The sequence below is a fragment of the Apodemus sylvaticus genome, chromosome X (assembly GCF_947179515.1).
Source record: "Apodemus sylvaticus chromosome X, mApoSyl1.1, whole genome shotgun sequence".
In the NCBI taxonomy this organism is placed as follows: Eukaryota; Metazoa; Chordata; class Mammalia; order Rodentia; family Muridae; genus Apodemus; species Apodemus sylvaticus.
The window spans coordinates 968,567-992,060 of NC_067495.1; the positions used below are offsets into that span (position 1 = coordinate 968,567).

At 38.3% G+C, this 23,494-nt stretch overlaps 1 protein-coding gene across 7 annotated transcripts in view; it reads right to left on the reverse strand.

Annotated features, from left to right (window-relative positions):
* Znf81 (zinc finger protein 81) overlaps positions 1 to 23,494 on the reverse strand; it is a 64,414-nt gene that overhangs the window by 38,686 nt on the left and 2,234 nt on the right. For all 7 annotated transcript variants that reach the window (XM_052171238.1, XM_052171241.1, XM_052171239.1 and 4 more), the window contains 2 exons: positions 9,755 to 9,860; positions 8,063 to 8,233 (listed from right to left, as the gene is read on the reverse strand). In XM_052171238.1, coding sequence (XP_052027198.1) covers positions 8,063 to 8,116 — 54 coding nt within the window. In that variant the 5' untranslated portion in view covers positions 8,117 to 8,233; positions 9,755 to 9,860. The remainder of the gene's footprint in view (positions 1 to 8,062; positions 8,234 to 9,754; positions 9,861 to 23,494) is intronic.

The window sequence follows — 23,494 nt, forward strand, 5'->3', positions numbered from 1 at the left end:
CAAATTGGAAAGGAAGAAGTCAAATTACCACTATTTGCAGATGATATGATAGTATACTTAAGTGACCCAAAAAACTTCACCAGAGAACTCCTACAGCTGATAAACAACTTCAGCAAAGTGGCTGGATATAAAATTAAAGCAAGCAAATCAGTAGCCTTCCTATACTCAAAGGATAAACAGTCTGAAAAAGAAATTAGAGAAATGAAACCCTTCACAATAGCCACAAACAATATAAAGTATCTTGCTGTGACTCTAACCAAACAAGTGAAAGATCTGTATGACAGGAACTTCAAGTCTTTGAAGAACGAAATCAAAGAAGACCTCAGAAGATGGAAAAATCTTCCATGCCCTTGGATTGGCAGGATTAATACAGTAAAAATGGCCATCTTGCCAAAAGCAATATACAGATTCAATGCAATCCCCATCAAAATACCAATTAAATTCCTCATAGAGTTAGAAAGAGCAATTCTCAAATACATCTGGAATAACAAGAAACCCAGGATAGCTAAAACTATTCTCAATAGTAAAAGAACTTCTGGGGGAAGCAGTATCCCTGACCTCAAGCAGTACTACAGAGCAATAGTGTTAAAAACTGCATGGTACTGGTACAGTGACAGGCAGGTAGATCAATGGAATAGGATTGAAGACCCAGAAATGATCCCACTCACCTATGGTCACTTGATCTTTGACAAAGGAGCTACAACCATCCAGTGGGAAAAAGATAGCCTTTTCAACAAATGGTGATAGTTCAACTGGAGGTCAGCATGCAGAAGAATGCGAATTGATCCATTCTTATCCCCTTGTACTAAGCTCAAGTCCAAGTGGATCAAGGACCTCCACATAAAACCAGACACACTGAAAATAATAGAAAATAAACTGGGAAAGAGCATTGAGCACATGGGCACAGGGGAAATTTTCCTAAACAGAACACCAATAGCTTATGCTCTAAGATCAAGAATTGACAAATGGAACCTCATAAAATTACAAAGTTTCTGTAAGGCAAAGGACACTGTCAATAGGACAAAACAGCAACCAACAAATTGGGAAAAGATTTTTACCAACCCTACATCCGACAGAGGGCTAATATCCAATATATACAAGGAACTCAAGAAGTTAGACTCCTGAGAGCCAAATAACCCTATTAAAAAATGGGGTACAAAGCTAAACAAAGAATTTTCACCTGAGGAATATCGAATGGCTGAGAAGCACCTAAAGAAATGTCCAACATTCTTAGTCATCAGGGAACTGCAAATCAAAACAACCCTGAGATTTCACCTCACACCAGTCAGAATGGCTAAGATCAAAAACTCAGGAGATAGCAGGTGCTGGAGAGGTTGTGGAGAAAGAGGAACACTGGTCCACCGCTGGTGGGTTTGCAAGCTGGTACAACAACTCTGGAAATCAGTCTGGTGGTTCCTCAGAAAACTCGGCATGATACTACCAGTGGACCCCGTTATGCCACTCCTGGGCATATACCCAGAGGATTCCCCGGCATGCAATAAGGACACATAATCCACTATGTTCTTAGCAGCCCTATTTATACTAGCCAGAAGCTGGAAAGAACCCAGATGTCCCTCAATGGAAGAATGGATACAGCGGAATGTGGTATATTTACACTATGCACTACTACTCAGCTATTAAAAACAATGAATTCATGAAATTCTTAGGCAAGTGGGTGGAACTGTAGAATGTCATCCTGAGTAAGGTGACCCAATCACAAAAGAACACACATGGTATGCACTCACTCATGATAAGCGGATATTAGCCCAGAAGCTCGGAATACCCAAGATACAATTCACATATCAAATGATGTCCAAGAAGAAGGAAGAAGTGGCCCCTGGTCCTGGAAAGGCTCAGTGCAGCAGTGTAGGGGGATACCAGGACAGGGAAGTGGAAAGGAGTGGATTGGGGAACAGGAGGAGGGAAGAGTGCTTATGGGACTTTCAGGGAGGGGGAAAGCAGGAAAGGGGAAATCATTTGAAATGTAAATAAAGAATATATCGAATAAAAAAAAACTGAGCTAAGGGTCATGCATGTGATATTCTGGCCAAAAATCTAGTTTTATTCTGTCCATGTACTGTGAATTTGAGTAACATTGAATTGGCAGACAATGGATTAATTTGTTTAATAGAGAAAATTTCAGGATAGGAGAAAATTCAAGCTGGTGCTGAGAGAGCAAGTGTCATTGTTAAAGAGCTCTGCACCAATGAAGATAGCTTCCTGTGCTACACTAGCACAATAGGAATAGTGTCCTAGGGGTAAAATTACAATCTTTGAAGACTCCATCTTATAAAGATCCAAATTCATTTGAAGAAAGAAAGTCTAAACTGAAATGATGTTCTGCACTTCAAAAGCAACTACTTAGGAGGTATTTTCCCAGAGTCAGCACATAGGGGTGGGAGGAAAACTCAGAGGTGGGGGAAGGGCTTAATCCTAAACAGACATCAGCGCTAAGCCTCCTGATTTTTCTGATTCTTGGGTTATTGCTAATTGCCTAACTGTACAGTTTTCCACTTATGAAACTATACACTAAGATTAGACCATTGTGTGTGCAGACCATGGACTGCACAAACAGTTTACAGCTATAGCAGAATACTCTGGGTCATGCATGTAGGTCTCTAAACTAAAGATCCACTTGGTGAAACTGATTAGGTGTAACCTGCTCATTGAGACTCAGTGCCCAGCTTTCTACCACTGCTACTCAGATCCATCACACTGGATGAGGCAATGCATCCATTGTAATAGATATGGAACAAATTACTGGAGTCTATGCTTCTGATACAGAAGCTGCCATTACAATCCACAATTGTGACTCCTTCAGTTTTGTGATGAAGCTGGGTGTTGGGTGTGGTAGCACACAATTTTAATCCCAGCACTAGGAAGGCAGAAGAAGTCGGATCTCTGTGAGTTCAGGGACACTTGATCTACATGGTGAATTCCAGGACAATCAGGGTTACACAGTGAGTCTCTATCCCAAAAAAAAAAAAAAATCAAAACAAGACAAAATTTGTGATGAAGGGGACCTCACATGAGGTGTGACCCTATTTGGTCCTTAAAAACTGTCCACATTACATATCTAGCCCCATCTCAGAGTTTTCAATATTTACTACTATCACACTACATTTTGACAAGTCCAAACTGTTGTTGCTTTAATCTTCCAACTAACACAATTCACACAGTAATTTTCTACAGTATTCGCAACCTGAAAATGGTACACCATTTATTGTAAAAGCCATACAACAACATGACGGAGTATCTAATGAATGGCCACATTCTCTACCATTCACTTGCCACCGTATTATGATGTGTAACAAATGCCACAAAACTTTACTTCCAGTGCTGGAAATCAAATCTACAGCTGCATGTATAACAAAAGAAAAAGAAAGAACTAACAATAAAAATGTCCAAATGAGATTTAATTCAGGTTCCTTTTTTCATCTTCTCATGCATAAGCCTTCCGTAGTTTGCTTAGTCACTGCAGCTGGTCCCAAAAACAGACTTCTCTTTTTTAAGTAGCTCCAGTAATAACAACCATTAATAAGTTCACTGAGTGTTGTATGAACGTATTTTAAAAATTGGAAGATTCTTTTTTGAATATTCATGTTTATAATTTTCTTTCTCTCTCCTAGTGGCAACATCAGAAATAAGTAATCCTCCCCAACCCCTAGCCTTCTGCAGCACTTGGGAGAGCAGAACCAAGAAGCAAGAATCAGATGCAGATATTTGCACCCAACCAATGGACAGAAGCTGCTGACCCCTGTGGTTGAATTAGAGAGAGGCTGGAAGAGGAGGAGGGAGACCCTGTAGGAGGACCAGCAGTCTCAATTAACCTGGACCCCTGGGATGGCTCAGACACTGAGCCACCAACCAGGCAGCACACACCAGCTGACATGAGGCTCCCAACACACACACACACACACACACACACACACACACAGCAGAGGACTGCCAGGTCTGGGTTCAGTCAGAGAAGATGCACCTAAGCCTCAAGAAACTGGAGGCCCCAAGGAGTTTAGAGGTCAGGTTGGGTGGGGGCTAGGGGTGTGGGTACATCCTCGAGGAAACAGGGGATGGGGAGGAGGTATGGGATGTGAAACAGTCGGAGGGTGGATGTAGGGATGGGGAATAAAATCTGGAGTATAAAAAAATTAATTAAGACAAAAAAAGAAGCATGGACCTAGGCCTACTAGTGTAAGCCTGTATGTAATCTTCCTACCTGGGAGGCTGAAGCAGAATGATGCCAAGTTTAAGACCAGACTGCTACAGTGATTTCAAGGTCAGCCTAGGCTAATGGTTTCTCAGACCCTGTCTCAAAAAAAAAAGGAAAGGGAAGGGAAGGCTGGGAATTTTACTCATTAGCACAGTACTTGCCTAGCATACACAAAGCCATAGCTTCTACCTCTAGTAACATACATAAATACATAGAGACAGCCATGATAGTACACACCTAAAATCTCAGCACTTCAAGTCCAGAGGCAAGAGGGACACAAATTCTAAGCAAGCTTGGCCTATTATGTAGATTTTTTTCCAGAGAGACACGGGGACATACAGACAAACAGACGAAGGGGGATGTCTTTAGACATACTGTTCCTCTCTTCCTTGTGTTAACTGATAATGTGTAAAAGGCTATTTTCGTCTGTGTTGTATGTAACTGCAAAAAATTAGGAATTCTTAAATTGCTATTAATTCATGATCCATTTCTATATTTAAATATAGCCATGTAATGGATACAATTTAGCATTTAAAAGGAATTAAGGAAGTCATTGTACTAACATCTATCACCAATATTAATTGTAAAGAAAAAAAGTTAAAATCTGCAGGTGGTTTGGTTTGGTTTGGTTTGGTTTGGTTTGCTTGCTTGCTTGCTTGCTTGATTGCTTGCTTGCTTGAAGCTTTGGATTCAATCCAGGTCCTTTCACATAGCAAGTGTCTTAGTTAGGGTTTCTATTGCTATGACAAAACACAATGACCAAAAAGCAGGAGGGGAAGAAAGGTTTTGTTTGGCTTACATTTCCACATCACTGTTCATCACTGAAGAAAGTCAAACAAGCAGGAACCTGGAGACAGGAGCTGATGCAGAGATCACAGAGAGGTACTGCTTACTGGCTTGCTCCCCGTGGCTTGCCCAACCCAGGAATGATACAACCTACAATGGGTTGAGCCCCCCCCATCTATCACTAATTTTAAGAAATCCCTCACTCTCTCTTTTGCCTGATTTTGGGAACCTGTTTTGCCTACTAGATGGCCTCATTCAGTCTTGATAAGGGGATATATGCCTCATCCTACTGTAACTTGTAATTCCAAGTTTCACTGATATGCCTAGGAGGCTGCTCCTTTCTGAAGGGAAACAGAGAGGGTTGGATTTAGGGAAGAAAGGAAGTACGGGAAGGGACTGGGAGAAATGGAAGGAAGAGAAACTATGGTTAGGTTATATGTGAGAAAACAATGAATAAAATTTAAAAATAAATGTTTTTTAAAAAACTAAAAATACCTCACAGATAGAGCTTATGGAAGCACTTTCTCAGTTGAGGTCCCTTCCTTTCAGATAACTCTAGCTTGTGTCAAATTGACATAAGTCTAACAAGCATACCAAGTATGCTTTACTATACAGCTACAATGGCAGATGGGAAGGTTTTTTTTCCTTTTAAAGATTTATTTTATGTATATGAGTACACAGTCGCTGTCTTCAGACACCCCAGAAGAGGGCATTGGATCCCATTACAGATGGTCATGAGAGACCATGTGGTTGCTGGGAATTGAACTCAGGACCTCTGTAAGAGCACTTAGCCATCTTCCAGCCCCAGATGGGAAGTTTTATAGTAATATATTCGAAAAACATCTATAGCTGCCATTTATAAATGATATATGAATAACTCTATTCCATAAAATTAGAGGTTATAATTTTTCCCTTTTCAACAGAGTACTATCATGAAACAGAATATTCATGGGAAAATAAAAATTCAACTTAGCTAATTATTCAAGGGAAATATTTCATCTAATTCCTAACAAATCTAGAAACAGAACATTACCAGCTCCTTGCCCAATGTCTTTCAGTGTCTCCTTGCACCCCTCATCAATACTCGTGGAGATTTCCATCCTATCTCAGGTAGGGTTTCCTCGCTTTGCTTTCTGATTTTGCCACTGATAATATGATAATACCACTGTTCAGTATGGTTTTGTTTATAAAACCTAAGACAAACACAATACATTTTTTAGGTCTGTCCTCCTTTACTCAATATTATGCTCCATTTATTTATCCATTATATCATTGATGGACATTATCATCATTTTCACATACAGGCTAGAACAGTAATATTGCAGTGTTCACTGGTGCATATATGCATCCGAGGCTCATTAGTCAAACACAATTGTTTCCTTACACAGTCTATATTCACTTGGTGAGTAAGGCTAAAAGGTTTTCCAATTTGCACTTCCATAGCAGCTTGATATTCATGATGCTCCACATCCTACCATTTGTCCTGGTACTTGTCAATGTCAGGCTTCCTGCCATAGCCATTCAGGGTAGGGTGTATAGTATAATAATGTGGTTTAAATCTACACTTTTCCTGGCAATTGAGACTGAGCACTGTCTAAGGCAACCATTAGCCACTGGATAACTTTCTTTGTTACTATCTTCATTTAAGGGCCCTGTCTACTGCATAGTCTATTTTTTACTGTTTAGTTGTTCATTATATATTCAGGGTATAAGTCTCCTGTGATTATATCATCTTCCATTCTGTAAACTGTGATTCACTTCTTGTAATACCACAAAGATCAAGGTAGTAAACTTTGAGAGTAGGGTATTTCTGGAAATTGGACTGTAGACTCTTTCTAAAGATACAAATCACTCAACTGTACATTTATTTCTGTTATAAAGATATGTATATTCACAAGAAAACCTTTTTAAAAAATGTATTTAGCTTATAACCTACTCACCTAACCATATGTAATATTTAAGGAGACATGTACTTATGTGTATGAGGAAACATGAATAAGAATTTTCATAAGCCAAATGTAGTGACATTATCCATAATTCCAGCATTGAGAAGGCTGAGATAGAATTATTATGGGTTCAATGACAGCTTACACTACATTAGTATATTTGAAGCTAGCCTAGACTATCAAGTGAGCCTCTGAAAAACAAAACCAAAAACATAAAACAGAGGAAACTAAGTAATCTGAAAGTGGAGCATATAGGAGAAAGATGGATAAGAGAATTTTTGACTACATAGATTTGTACTTTTCAAACTTTTGGAATGTTTTTGTCTACAATATTTTTAAACATTAAATTTAAAATTAAACTATTAGCCAAGCATGGTAACATATACCTTTAATCCTAGCACTCATGAGACAGATGCAGGCAGATCTCTGTGAGTTCCAGGCCAGCCTAGTATACAGAGCAAGTTCCAGAGCAGTACATTAAGTAAGACCCTTTCTTAAAGGTTATTTAAACAAAAATTTTAATAGCATTAATGATATACAATAAAAGATTTAGAAGATAATATATTTTTTAATTAATTGGAAGGCAAACCAAAGAAATAGAAAGATGCTAGACTTGCTAGCATATACCTATAGTCCCAGAAGGCTGACACAAAATGGTTATTAGTCCAAGGTCACTCCAGGTAATTTAGCAAGACCTATCTCAAAATTTTAAAACAAAATGAAAGAGCTGGGGTAGGATTTGGAGAGATGCCTCCACGATTAAGAGCATTTGCCTGCCCTCCAAAGGACCTGGGTTTGATTTCCAGCATCCACATGGCAGCTCACAAGCAGTAGCTCCAATATCAGGAGATCTGCGACCCTCTTCTGGTCTCTATGGGCACTGTGTGCCTATGGTACATGCAGGTGAAATATCCATACATTTAAAATAATAAAGTGTTCTGTTAAAAGGTTTGATATACCTTCCTATAGAGCCTACTAGAGCTAGGACTATAACTTCAAATGACTGTGAAAACCATGTGAGGGTTGGAAAACATGCACAACAAATTATGTTTTTCTATAAGGCTCAGAAGTTCAGGATAAAAAATTCCTACCCTTTGGGTCACCCTTCTTTTCCCCTCACCTCACAGGCCTTAGCCTGTCTCCGTGGCTGAGTTAGGTCTTGAGTAACCACCATGTTAATGCTATTCCTGGGCTCTCTTGTTGGTAACTCTGCTCTCTCCAGATTCTCCGATTCTGTTGAAGTCTACAGACTTAACAGGATCTTCTAGGGTCAGAAGATACTCAAAGATACCTGAAAAGACATCATCAGAATCATACATTTGCAAATAAACATTTTTGGTAGTGTCAAAGTACAGTTCAACCCACTAGTTACTGTACAGTAGACAAAATTACAGAAACATTGATTCTGCTTATTAATCAAAGGGAAATATGAGGAAGTATGTGAGATTTGAATTAAGATTAATACAAATTAAAATTTTAGCTCTGCCAATGTCTAGGTGTGATAGTACAAAAACATTTCTTGAATTTCACTTTTAAATGAGTCAAAGCTATCTCAAGTGGTTGTAAAAATTAAAATGAGGGCTGGAGCGATGGCTCAGAGGTTAAGAGCACTGACTGCTCTTCCAAAGGTCCTGAGTTCAAATCCCAGCAACCACATGGTGGCTCACAACCATCCGTAATGAGATCTCATGCCTTCTTCTAGGATGTCCGAAAACAGCTACAATGTACTTACTTACATATAATAAATCTATAAATCTTTAAAAAAAAAAAATTAAAATGAGATGATGTTTATACAGGACTTAGCCTAAGACTGGCACAATGAAAATAGATCACATAGCAGCAGGTACTCAAATCTCAAAGTCCCAAAGTCACTAAAATTGAAAACTTTTTGAACGCTGCCATAATACAGAGATGCAAAATTCTATAAGTGACTGACTGTTAAAGAATCACTGTTACACAAAAGAGCGCACGTGGCATGCACTCACTGATAAGTGGATGTTAGCCCAAAAGTTCAAAATAAACAAGTTACAATTCACAGACCACAGGAAGCTCAAGAAGGAGGACTTAAGTGAGGGTGCTTTGGTTCCTCTGAGAAAGGGAACAAGATACTCACAGGAGCAATAAAGGAGACAAAGTGTGGAGCAGAGACTGAAGTAAAGGCCACCCAGAGACTGCCCTACCTGGGGATTCATCCCATAAACAGTCACCAAACCCCAATATTATTATGGACGACAAGAACTGCATACCAAAAGGAGCATGCCATGGTTGTCTCTGGAGGGGTCCTGCCAGAGCCTTACACATACAGAGGCAGATGCTAGCAATCAACCATTGGATTGGGTGTGGAGTCCCCAATGGAGGATCTGGAGGGTTGGAGGGTAGTCCGGAGGAGCTGAAGGGGTTTACAGCCCCATGGGAAGAACAACAATATCAGCCATTCATATGCCCCAGGACTCCCAGGGGCTAAACCATCAACCAAGGGGCACACATGGTTCCAGCCAAACATGTGGCAGAGGAAGGCCTTGTTGGGCATCAGTGGGAGGAGAGGTCCTTGGTCCGGTGAAGGCTCAATAGATGCCCCAACAAAGGGAAATTGAGGGGAGGAGGTGGGAGTGGGTCGGGTGGAGGGACATATATGTGGAGGCAGGGGGTGGGGAGGAGGGGTTGGGGATTTTCGGTGATGGGGGAAACTGGGAAAGGTTTTAGCATTTGAAATGTAAATGAAGGTTATTTTAAATAAATAGATAGACAAATAAATAGCAAAAAAAAGAATCACTGTAAAAATAAGGTTGTCAAAAAATACTGTATAAATTACCTTCAAGTTAAGATGTAACGTAGGGATGAAATGTGTAAGAAGTTCAATTATAGATTTGGATCTCACCCCTAAGATACTTCTTCATGTAAATGAAAGTGGTCCAAATCTGAAAAAGAATCACAAAATTCAAAACATTTCTGATCTCAAACATTCCAAATAAGAAATAATTACCCTGAATAAGGACCTATGTATTAAATAAAAGCACACAGATATGTTGTATAATTTGCACAAAACCTTTCACCTATATATTAATAATTTTTGTTTTTATTTTATGTGTACAGAAACAGATTAGTGTTTACAAGTTAGACCCAGTATATCTGACTTCAAAGTTCATGTCCACAGCTGTGTGTGTGTGGCAGACAGATCTTTGGAGGCTAGCCTGATCTACATAGCAAGTTCCAGGACAGCTAGGGCTACATATACAGAGAAACTCTGTCTTGAAAAACCAAAACAGAAAGAAAGGTGGGGATGGAAGATAAAAAAGAAAGAGAGAGGAAAGAAGAAAAAGAGACAGAGAAGGTAAGAACACTTCCAGAGGACCCAGGTTTGGCTCCCAGCACTCACATGGTAGCTCACAAGTGTCTCTAACTCCAGCTCCAGGGAATCTATGTCATTTGCTGGCCTCCTCAGGCACTGCATACATGTGGTATACAGAGATATACGCAAGCAAAACATCCACACACATAAATTAAAAATAAATCTCAAAATAAAGAGAATAGACAACAGAAATAACTGAGTTCAAAAAGACACCAAGGGGGCTGGTGAGATTGGCTCAGGGGTTAAGAGCACTGACTGCTCTTCTGAAGGACCTAAGTTCAAATCCCAGCAACCACATGGTGGCTCACAACCATCTGTAATCTGATGCCTTCTTCTGGAGTGTCTGAAGAATAAATAAATCTTTAAAAAAAAAAAAAGACACCAAGGTAAGGTGGGGAGTGACAGTGACACAGCACAACAACAAACAGCTTCTAAAAGGTAAGACATAAATGGTGGATCGTTTAGAAACAACATGAGAAGTAACATTGGTGACTTCTCTGAATATTCTTTTTCATTTCCAAATATGATCTGAAGATACTGGAGAAATGTACACAGAACATATAAGCCAAAAAAAAAAAAAAAAAAAGTTAAAAAAGAAATGAGTAAATTGTCTGCATGTACACCTGCCGGCCAGAAGAGGGCATCGGATCTCAGGACCTCCAGCCCCTTACTATATTTTTGAGACAAGGCCTTTCAACAAGGCCTTTCAACTTGTGATCTTCCTCCAGCAGCTACCAGCATGTGCCCTTGGTTATGTGCCCTTGGTTATGTGCCCCTGCTCTCAGCTTGCTAAATCTAATCAATTTTTACATATATTTTGGTAGATGCCATGGGTTTTTTGGTACATTCATGTCCTATAAAAGACCGTTTTACTTATTCTCTAATCTCTATATTTTTTTTCTTTTCTTGCTTTATTATACTGATGTTCCAATATTTGTTGAGAGTTCTATGTTGCTGCTCAAGCTGCTTCTGACTTCAGATCATTGTGGATTTTAAGTTTTTCAGGTTAAGACTCCTTAACCTATAATGTGTATAGTAAGAACTATGAGCAACAGTTTTGCATTATTCCAGTCTTAGAAATCATTAAGCTTCTCACAATTACTATATTAGCTATAAAGATCTTTTGTCTTTCTAATAGCTGATATTTGTTAGAGAAATTTCCCCTCTATTCATAATTTGCTGTAAAAGATTAAAGATTATTATTTTATTAATAAAAGCAGATTCCTGCTACTTCTTCAACATCTGCATTTTCAAGTTTTATACCATATCCATAACATGTCAGCACTTTTTCAATATTAAACAGAAACATGGGGCTGGAGAGATGACTCAGCAGTTAAGAGCACTGACTGTTCTTCCAGAGGTCTGAGTTCAATTCCCATCAACTACATGGTGGTTCACAACCATCTGTAATGGGATCCAATGCCCTCTTCTGGTGTGTCTGAAAATAGCTACAGTGTACTCACATACATAAGTAAATAAATCTTTAAAAAAAAATAAAAACAAATATAATTTGGCAAAACTCTTCCAGAAATGTAGATGTCTTTAGCTATGGTGGTACTAAACAAGGAAGAGACAATGGGTGAATAAAAAGATGAAAATATTTGTGGGCAAGGAAAGTGTAAGACTCTGGCAAGCCTTAACTTACAGGACACACCCCCTCACTCCCCACCTTCCCATCAAGCCCACTCCCCTCCCCCAGCCAAGGGGACAACACAGAGCCGGGAATCAATGCAAAAGCAAGAGGAATTTTATTGTTCCAGCATGCTGGGGTCACCCTGCACATAAAGGAGAGAGAGAATGACCCTACACAGCCCATTCAGTGAGTTTTTATACAGTTTTCAGAGCAGCAACCATTAGGCAAAACAGTATGACTTTTAAACTGATTGGTGTTTAGGGAATGAGGTAGCAAGGGCTTCCCTTGTCTGTAGGTAGCCAATGGTGTCTGGACCTCCCGAACCCACAGGTGGCCAATGGTGCCCCCAATCTACCCCCCCCCAACCACTTTCCCCCATCTGAGGAATATAATTAGCCTCTGCCTTCTGGAGGGGAGGAGTATCTATATGCTCTTTCAGTAGGAGAGGGATCTGGTGGAATTTTCCAAAGTTCCTGAGCTGACATCTTCAAGGGAATGGGTTTCAAGACTTTGGATTTAAAAATAAGTTCACCAGGTCTGATACCCTCTTCTGGTGTGTCTGAAGAGAGCAACAGTGTACTCACATACATAACATAACATACATAAATAAATAAATAAATAAATAAATAAATAATTTAAAAAAAAATGTAAGTTCCCCAGGAATCATGTAATTTCCAGAAAATTTTGTCTCCCAAAATGGATCCAAAAGTCCTAAACCAAAATTTTGGAAACTAGTTATGAGATGTTATAAATGATCAAAACAGTGAAAAGGAAAAGAAACATGACTTCTATTTAGCTAGAGTGTCACAACAGTTGGTGAATAAGTAAAAACTAAGTGTTCTGAAAAGCTATCTGTATACATTAGAACAGGTTGGGGCAGAAGAAATGGCTCTGCAGTTAAGAAGATTTGCTGCTCTTGTAGAGGACCTGGGTTCAGTTTCCAGCACTTACATAGAAGCTCACAACATGTGTAACTCAAGTTCAAGGTGATGTGACACCTTCTTCTCACCTCAGTGGGCTCAAGACACACAGGCATGCAGGCAAAACATTCATACACATAGAATAAAAATAAAGTTTTTTTTAAAATTGGGAGATTTCAGTGCTGGAAACATTTTCTAAACAGTAAAATGACTCCAGGATAGATCTCTCTGATATTGTCTGGTGATTCCTCAGAAAATTGGGAATGATACTTCCAGAGGATTCCACTATACCACCCCTGGGCATATACCCAGAGGATTCCCCGGCATGCAATAAGGACACATGTTCCACTATGTTCATAACAGTCCTATTTATAATAGCCAGAAGCTGGAAAGAACCCAGATGTCCCTCAATGGAGGAATGGATACAGAAAATGTGGTATATTTACACTATGGAACACTACTCAGCTATTAAAAACAACAAATTCATGAAATTCTTAGGCAAGTGGGTGGAACTGTAGAATGTCACCCTGAGTGCGGTAACCCAGTCTCAAAAGATCACTCATGGTATACACTCACTGATAAGTGGATATTAGCCTAGAAGCTTGGAATACCCAAGACACAATGCACATATCAAATGATGTACAAGAAGAAGGAAGGAGAGGCCTCTGGTTCTGGAAAGGCTCAGTGCAGCAGTGTAGGGGAATACCAGGACAGAGAAGTGGGAAGGGGTGGAATGGGGAACAAGGGGAGGGAAGAGGGCTTATGGGACTTTCTGGGAGGGGGGGGATCCAGGAAAGGGGAAATCATTTGAAATGTAAATAAAGAATATATCAAATAAAAAAGAAATTAAAAATAAAATCTAAACTGCCTTATCCACTACTGCTTTCAAAAAAAGGGAAAAAAACAGAAAAAAATCATCTCTCTGATATTAAACGTAGCAGAAGTTTTTAAAGATTTACAAATAGAAATAACAGAAAATTACAAGGCAGAGAATGAATATACAAAAAAACAACACAATGTTATAGATTCAATGTTATAGGCTAGAAATCTGTTAACTTTGTTAACTAGCAAATATCTTTTGCTTATGTTTATAAATTACTGATTTATCATATGACCACAGCATATTGAAACCCTTTTCCTTGTGCATTTAAGATGCCCATAATCAGCCTTTAAGCATTTTATATTTTTCTGTCAATCTTGGGTTGAGTATCTTGTTCCAGTTGATTTTGGTGAAGATGACTACAAACTGTCAGTGCAAGGCCTTAGATATAGAATCTAACATTGTTTTCACTAACTGCTGTCTGATATTCATTTTATGTATTATATGAACATAATCTACTCTATGGCAGTTTAGACTTCATTAAAAATATTTAGTGATTCTTGCATATCTTAATGCCTAATCAAATGAACATCGTCATCTTCATAACGTGAAAATCTTGAGCACTTCAGGATTTTCAAGATGTAGGTGGTGAGATGGCAAACTTCTGATCTCCAATGGCTGCCAGTCCAGAAGTTTTTAGACTGAAATTGTTGGTTTTAAATTCATGAAATAATAATTTGTTTTACATCTACAGTTTTAATATAAACAGTACAGGAGCCATTGGAATATCATCTTCCATGTGAGCTGTTACCTCTTCAAGACTTCAAATCTTCTGGGAGTCCCTGCAAGCATCACAGCTGTTAAATAATCCAAGGACTGGCAAGAATGAAACTTGGGTTTGTGGAGAGCGTTGGGTGCCACTTACAGAAATTTAGCCAAGTACTTGTCACTGGGCTCAGAGGAGGAAATAGGATCAGATAAGAGTATTTGCATTTGGGCTAATGCTAGGATCAAGGTAAACACAACCAAGGAAGGTGTGACTTCCCTTTAGTCTTGGTAATCCTGATAAGCCCTAGACCCAGCGACTCCAGGGACTTTGTTTATTGCTTTGTTAGATTACTACCTTGTGTGATCTCTTTGTTCATTGCCTTGTTTGATAACTTTGTCTTTGAGGAGTGGCCATATTCTTTGGATGTCCCTAGATTGATATAAAAACAGACCAGGGGAAAAAATAAAGCTGCTTCAGCCTCAGCACTGGCTGGAGTCATGTTATAATGTTGTCTAATTGTCTTTTTCTTTTCAATCCTCGATCCCTGTTGACTGACTGAGCTGGCCTGGTCATTGGTTCAGTACAACTTTAGTTTGCAGTCACAGGTTCAAATATCTGGAGTCTGACTCCAGTTGGTTTATTTTAGCTGTATTTAAGCCTAACACAATTTTTGAAATAGGTTTTTGATGACAATTAACTCAGTCCTTCCTGTTTATACAACAAAGCTCAAGACATGTTTACACTGAAACTCTTTACAAAGTACATATGGCTTCTTCCACAAAGATGGATTCTGTTTGCTTAAAAACAATGCTTAAGAAAAGAGTCTATGGAGAATAAGGAAAATACAAGGGATGGAAAGAGAATGACTGAGGTAAATGAAGCCTGTGGGATTCAGGATTGTCATGGCCCTAAGCACATAGAAATCCCTTAGGCTGTTGTAAATTACATGTGGCATCTCTCATAAGGATGACATTTATGTTCTAGAAGTAATGCTCAACATTTGGCGTGCAGGGGTGGGGGAGTGCATCTGAAATAAACAAACATAATAGCCTGGCACTACAGAGTGTAAAAGATCACCAGGACATAAACTACAGCCTTTCCTAGCATTCTGGGTAGAAGACAGGTAAATATCTCCTTCCTTTGAAAGACAAGCTTACATATTAGCTGAAATAAACCCTTTCCTCCCTTTTTGCTTAAAGTAATAGAAGGAAAACTAAGATAGCATGCAAGTGATTTTTAACATTATTAAAGATAAAAAATAAGCCGGGTGTTGGGGGTGCACACCTGTAATCCCAGCACTCTAGGAGGCAGAGGCAGGTGGATTTCTGAGTTCAAGGCCAGCCTGGTCTACAGAGTGAGTTCCAGGACAGCCAGGACCACACAGAGAAACCCAGTCTGGGGGGGGGGGAACAAATTCAAAACAAACAAACAAACAAAAAAAGATAAAAAATATATAGTAGTAAAATGGAAGTACTTGTTTATTTGTACATGAAGAATTAAATCTTGGTTGGATATTTGATACTACAGAACATCTTAGGTTTTTTCTTTTTTTTTTTTAGACTTGATCAATATTTTAATTTTATAATCATCAATTCTAAGAACACTGCTTTGCATAAATATATAATACAAATGGCAGAAGTATGTTTAGGAGTGTTTTAAAGGTCATTGGAAATGCTGCCTTAATTCTAAGCCAAATTTCATTTAATGATTTTTCATGAAAATCAAGTCAATAACTCAAATAGCAATTTTTAAAATCTGGCATTCTAACACAATACAATCGAAAGATATATTAACTTAATACTCCTTGCAGAAGAATGATGGCAGGAGAGTGTTATGTCTTTGTTTTCTATAATTAAACCATTATGTTTTGTAAGAACAGTAAACTTCATATGCATGGTTTTTAGAAAGTAATATAGCATAAAAATAGTCTTGAATCTGAGCTGAGGTATTTCAGGCAATGTCTGTTGAAATTGTGTGGCATAATGGCATGCTGTGATATAAATTATATTGGTAGCCTGACAGTGGTGGCACACACCTTTAATCCCAGCACTCTGGGAGGCAGGGGCAGGCGGATTTCTGAGTTCGAGGCCAGCCTGGTCTACAGAGTGAGTTCCAGGACAGACAGAGCTACACAGAGAAACCCTGTCTCAAAAAAAGCAAATCTAAAAAACCAAAAAAGGAAAGAAAGAAAGAAAGAAAGAAAGAAAGAAAGAAAGAAAGAAAGAAAGAAAGAAAGAAAGATTAAAACATTGCAGCTTTGAAAATAGCTAAAAGGTTTCCAATTCTAACAGAAGTTCCTGTTGTTTATTCCACAGTATTAAAATACTCACAGAAGGAACAAAAAGCAAGAAACTCATCCATGGAAAGAATACTGTGCTCTGCCTGGAAATTTCTCAACTGGGAATCCCAGCATGATCATTTCAACAGGTCTTTCCCAGTAAATTTCACTACATATTGTTAAGTGCCCTACTTGATGATTTTGCTATCTATCTGATACTTGCTTGTTACATGCTTAATAAAATCACTCATTTGGAAATTAAAAGTGTGCAAAATTGTTTTACGCTTTTTGAACTCCTATCCTTGTTCCCTTAAGCATAGTGTCATGGTGACTTGTGTATTTTACTTTGCTTGTCTGAGTATCTTCTGTGTAGGAACCTTTTATTAGATGTTATATTTTTAAAATAGACATTGTTTAGTGACTATCAAAATGTCATCTCTCTCATAAACATATATTATAGACATATACATGAATATAAAATATTCCCAGCAGGAATGTATAAATATCTCATTTTCTCAACTCTTCCCCAACACTGATTTTCTTTTACACCTTTTATCATTATAAGGGTTGAACTGTCTAGTTGTTGCCAGGCCCAACATGGGTACATAAGGGGAGGTGTGATAATAATAAAATTATTACATTCCCTGCCCCTGGAACATCACCAGGCCATAGATCCTTCCTACTTCAAATTAAGCAAAAATACTTTACAGGTATGCCCTCTATTTTGGAGTTTTAGTTAATTCAGGTTTAGTCAAGATAACACCCAAACTAGCCAGCCCAGACTACTATATCCAGCAAAACTCTCAATTACCATAGATGGAAAAACCAAGATATTCCATGACAAAAACAAATTTATCCAATATCTTTCCATATATCCAGCTTTATAAAGGATAATAAATGGAAAACTCCAACACAATGAGGGAACCTACACCCTAGAAAAAGTAACAAAGTAATCTTCCTTCAACAAATGCACAAGATAAAAATAACAGCAAAAATAACAGGAAGCAACAATCATTATTCCTTAATATCTCTTAACATCAGTGGACTGGATATGTAAACAGGACCTAGCATTTTGCTGCATACAGGAAACATACTTCAATGAAAAGACAAACACTATGTCAGAGTAAAGATCTGGAAAACAATTTTCCAAGCAAATGGTTCCAAGAAACAAGCTGGAATACCCATTCTAATGTTGGATAAAATGGACTTCCAACAAAAAGTTATCAAAAAAGATAGGGAAAGACACTTCATACTCATCAAAGGAAAAACCTACCAAGAACTATCAATTCGGAATATCTATGCTCCAAATTCAAGGGTACCTACATTCATAAAAGAAACTTTATTTAAAAAGCTCAAAGTACACATTGCACCTCACACAATAATAGAGGGAGGACTTTAACACCCAACTCTCATCAATGGACAGATCATGGAAACACAAACTAAATAGAGACACAGTGAAACTAACAAAAGTTATGGACCAAATGGATTTAACAAATATCTATTGAACATTTCATCCTAAATCAACAGAATATACCTTCTTAGCACCTCATAATACCTTCTCCAATATTGACCATATAATCGGTCATAAAACAGACCTCAACAGATATAAGAAAATAGAAATAATCAATCCTATGCCTCCTATTAGATCACTACGGATTAAAGCTGGGTTTCAATAGCAACAAAAACAACAGAAAGCCTACATACACATGGAAGCTGAACAATGCTCTATTCAATGATAACTTGGTCAAAGAAGAAATAAAGAAATTAAAGACTTTTTAGAATTTAATGAAAATGAAGGCAAAACATACCCAAACCTATGGGACACAATTAAAGCAGTGCTAAGAGGAAAACTCATAGCTTTGAGTGTCTCCAAAAAGAAACTGGAGAAAGCATACACCAGCAGCTTGACAACACACCTGAAAGCTCTAGAAGAAAAAGAAGAAAATACACTCAAGAGGAGTAGGCATCAGGAAATAATGAAACTCGGAGCTGAAATCAACCAAGAAGAAACAAACAGAACTATACAAAGAATCAACCAATCTAGCAACTGGTTCTTTGAGAAAATAAACAAGAGAGATAAAGCCTTAGCCAGACTAACCAGGGGACACAGGGACAGTCTCCAAATTAACAAAATCAGAGCCAGGTGGTGGTGGCGCACGCCTGTAATTCCAGCACTCTGGGAGGCAGATGCAGGCGGATCTCTGAGTTCGAGGCCAGCCTGGTCTACAGAGTGAGTTCCAGGACAGCCAGGGCTACACAGAGAAACCCTGTCTCGAAAAAAACCAAATCCAAAAAAACAAAAAACAAACAAACAAACAAAAAGAACAAAATCAGAAATGAAAATAGAGACATAAAAACAGAAAGCAAGGATATCCAAAAAAACCATCAGATCCTACTACAAAAGCCTTTACTCAACAAAACTTGAAAATGTGAATGAAATGGACAATTTCCTAGACAAATAACAGGTAAAAAATTAAATCATGATCAGATAATGATCTAAACAGTCCCATAACCCCTAATGAAATAGAAGCAGTCATCAATAGTCTCCCAACCAAGAAAAGCCCAGGACCAGATGGGTTTAGGGCAGAGTTCCATCAGACCTTCAAAGAAGACCTAACACCAATATTCTTCAAACTATTCCACAAAATACAAACAGAAGAAACACTACCCAATTCCTTCTATAAAGCCACAATTATGCTGATACCAAAACCACACAAAGACCCTACAAAGAAGAACTTCAGACCAATATCCTTTATGAATAACAATGCAAAAATAGTCAATAAAATTCTCGAGAACCAAATCTAAGAACACATCAAAATGATCATCCATCATGATCAAATAAGCTTCATCCCAGGAATGCAGGGATGGTTCAATATAAGGAAATCCATCAGTGTAATCCACTAAACAAACAAACTCAAAGAAAGAAAAACACATGATCATTTTATTAGATGCTGAGAAAGCATTTGACAAAATCCAGTACCCCTTCACAATAAAAGTCTTGGAAAGATCAGGAATTCAAGGTCCATACCTAAACATAGTAACAGCAATAGACAGCAAACCAGTAGGCAACATCAAACAAAATGGAGAAAAACCTGAAACAATCCCACAAAAGTTAGGGACTAGACAAGGCTGCCCACTCTCTCCCTACCTATTCAATATAGTACTTGAAGTCCAAGCCAGAGCAATTAGCCAACAAAAAGAGGTAAAGGGGATGCAAATTGTAAAGGAAGTATACATAAGTGACCCCAAAAATTCGATCAGAGAACTACTAAACCTGATAAACAACTTCAGCAAAGTGGCTGGATATAAAATTAACTCAAGCAAATCAGCAGCCTTCCTGCAGTCAAAGTTGATAAGCAGGCTGAGAATGAAATTAGAAAAACAACTCCCTTCACAATAGCCACAAACATATAAAATACCTTGGTATATTATAACTAAACAAGTGAACAATCTGTATGACAAGAACTTCAAGTATCTGAAGAAAGAAATCGAAGATGACCTCAGGGAAAGATCTCCCATGCTTGTGGATTAGCAGGGTTAATACGGTAAAGAAAAAAATGGCCATCTTGCTGGAAGCAATCTACAGATTCAATGCAATCCCTACCAAAATTCCAACTCAGTTCTTCACAGAATTAGAAAGAGCAATTCCCAAATTCATTTGGAATACCAAACAAACCAGGATAGCAAAAACTATTCTCAACAATAAAAGAACTTCTGGGGAAATCAGTATCCCTGACCTCAAGCAGTACTACAGAGCAATAGTGATTAAAAACTGCATGGTATTGATACAGTGACAGGTATGTAGATCAATGGAATAGAATTGAAGACCCAGAAATGAACCCACACACCTATGGCCACTTGATCCTCGACAAAGAGGCTGAAAACATCCAGTGGAAAAAAGATAGCCTTTTGAACAAATGGTGCTGGTTCAACTGGAGGTCAACATGCAGAAAATGCAAATTGATCCATTCTTATCTCCTTGTACTAAGCTCTAAGTCCAAGTGGATCAAGGACCTCTACATAAAACCAGACACCCTGAAACTAATAGAAAAGAAACTGGGGGAGGCCCTAGAGCACATGGGCACAGGGAAAAATTTCCTGAACATACCACCAATGGCTTATGCTCTAAGATCAAGAATTGACAAATGGGACCTCACAAAATGGCAAAGCTTCTGTAAGGCAAAGACACTGTCAACAGGACAAAACAGCAACCAACAGACTGGGAAAAGATTTTACCAATCCTACACCCTTTAGAGAGCTAAAATCTAATATATATAAAGAACTCAAGAAATCAGACTCCAGACAACCAAATAACCCTATTAAAAAATGGGGTACAGAGCTAAACAGAATTCTCAACTGAGAATATGGAATGACTGAGAAGCACCTAAAAAAATGTTCAACATCCTTAGTGCTCAGGGAAATGCAAATCAAAACAACCCTGAGATTTCACCTTACACCAGTCAGAATGGCTAAAATCAAAAACTCAGGGGACAGGAGGTGCTGGTGAGGATGTGGAGAAAGAAGAACACTCATCCACTGCTGGTGGGGTTGCAGATTGGTACAACCACTCTGGAAATCAGTCTGGCGGTCCCTCAGAAAACTGGGCATGATACTACCAGAGGACCCCACTATACCACTCCTGGGCATATACCCAGAGGATTCCCCAGCATACAGTAAGGACACATGTTCCACTATGTTCATAGCAGCCCTATTTGTAATAGCCAGAAGCTGGAAAGAACCCAGGTGTCCCTGGATGGAGGAATAGATACAGAAAATGTAGTACATTTACACAACAATAAATACTTCAAGCAGTATAGCAAAATAGTTATGTGAATCAATTTGGAAAGAAATTCACCTAAAATGCATAAGAAAAAGTAAACACAAAAGGATAACTAAGAACCCCTAAAAAATGAAGATCAATGGCAAAGATTAACTTCATAAAATATATGAACATTCTATAAAGCTTCTATAATTTAAGTAGTGAGGAAGCTGGGTATGGTGAAATATACTTGAAATCTCACAGACAAAGGAGGGTAGCTAGCTCAAAACCTGAACTACAGATTAAGTTCACAACCAGCCTATCTCAAAAACAGAACAAAACCAACCAAAACGATAGGATCTTGACACTTGAACATATAAGCTAGTGAAACAGTGTAAAATATCAGTAAAGAAGTCTGTGTCTAACTAAAATGCCATCTCAAATCATGAGGGACAAAGGTGAATTTTTAAATACATATACTAATTTCCTAATAGAGCAGTAAAAAGTTATCACAGACTGGCTGGTTTAAACCAATGAATTTTATTCTGTTATAATTCTGGAGGCTGTAAGTCCAAACTCACGAGATCATAGAAGTCCTTTTGAAGAAAATGTATTCCATTCCCTTTCTATTCAAAATCGATTCTATGCCTCTCTCCTACCTTCTAAGAACACCAGCAATCATTGATATGCCTCAGTTTCTATTTTCATAGTTCCAGAAATCAAGCCCAGGGCATCATGCATGCTATGTCAGCATTCTACCACTAAATTATGACCTCAACCCTTTAACTTACAAATATACTACCCTGCTAGTATCATTTTCATTGCTATGAGTAGACTTGAAACATAAAACAAATGAGAAAGGACTTTTTTAGGCTCAAACAGTTTCAGATATTGCAGTCAAAGATCAGCTTTTCTTTTTTTTTTTTTTTCTTTTCTTTTTTTTTTTTTTGGTTTTATTTTGTTTTGTCTTTTAGGCCTGTTAGCAGGGCAGAAAGTAATGGCAGAGGACATCACAGACAAAAGCCACTTACCTCATGGCAGCCAAAAAAACAGAAAAAAAGGGTATGGGTGTGTGTGTGTGTCTGCAGATTTTACTACAAGTTGATGAAAGGAGGAATGGGAACTATCAAGCTTTACCTTTATCCTCAACACTGATACACTACGCCTGTCAAAGATGGAGCTTAATCAGAATAGCAAAGATGTCTCTCACATCAAGCTCGACCACCTCACTACCAATCAAAAGAAACTGAAATATGGCTGGAGGATAAGAGAACTCGTACCTGTAAATAGGAACAAAGGGAGAGTCCAAAGCCAAGTAGGAAGACAAAGACAAGATGCCAGCAGGAAAATCTAAAATTAAGGGTACCTAAAGCAACAAAAAATAGCGAACCCAGATCAATTCCTGACTAGATAAAAATCTCCACAGAAAAGACCTAAGAAAACAAAACATCTACCATCTAGGCCTAAGAAAAGATTATTTACCCCACTATCTATAAGCAGAAAGACCTAGAGACTCCACCAAATGACTATTAGAACTTATATAAAATTCACCAAAGTAGCAGAAAATAAAATCAATATTCAAAATGGGTTTTTCTATATACCAATAATGAATTTGCTGAGATAGAAATCATGAAATCAATCCCATTCACGGTAGCTACAAAAAAAGAACAGAATGTTGCATATAGCAGGGTGTGGTGGCATATGCCTGTAATCCCAGCACTGGGGAGGCAGATTTCTGAGCTTGAGGCCAACCTGGTCTACAGAGTGAGTTCCAGGACGGCCAGGGCTATACAGAGAAAGCCTGTCTTGAAAAAAACAATCGTAAAGAATGTCACATATCATAGTTTCCACCAGGAAATAACTTTTCACTCCAGATGAGAAGGTACCAATGGGCCAACAGGTCTCTGTCCAAGTACAGTTTAGTGAATAAAAATTAATTTATTGGGATTACTTATTGCAGCATGGGTGACACAAAGACATCTACACAACTGAGAAATCCAGAGCAACTCATAGGCAGCTAATCC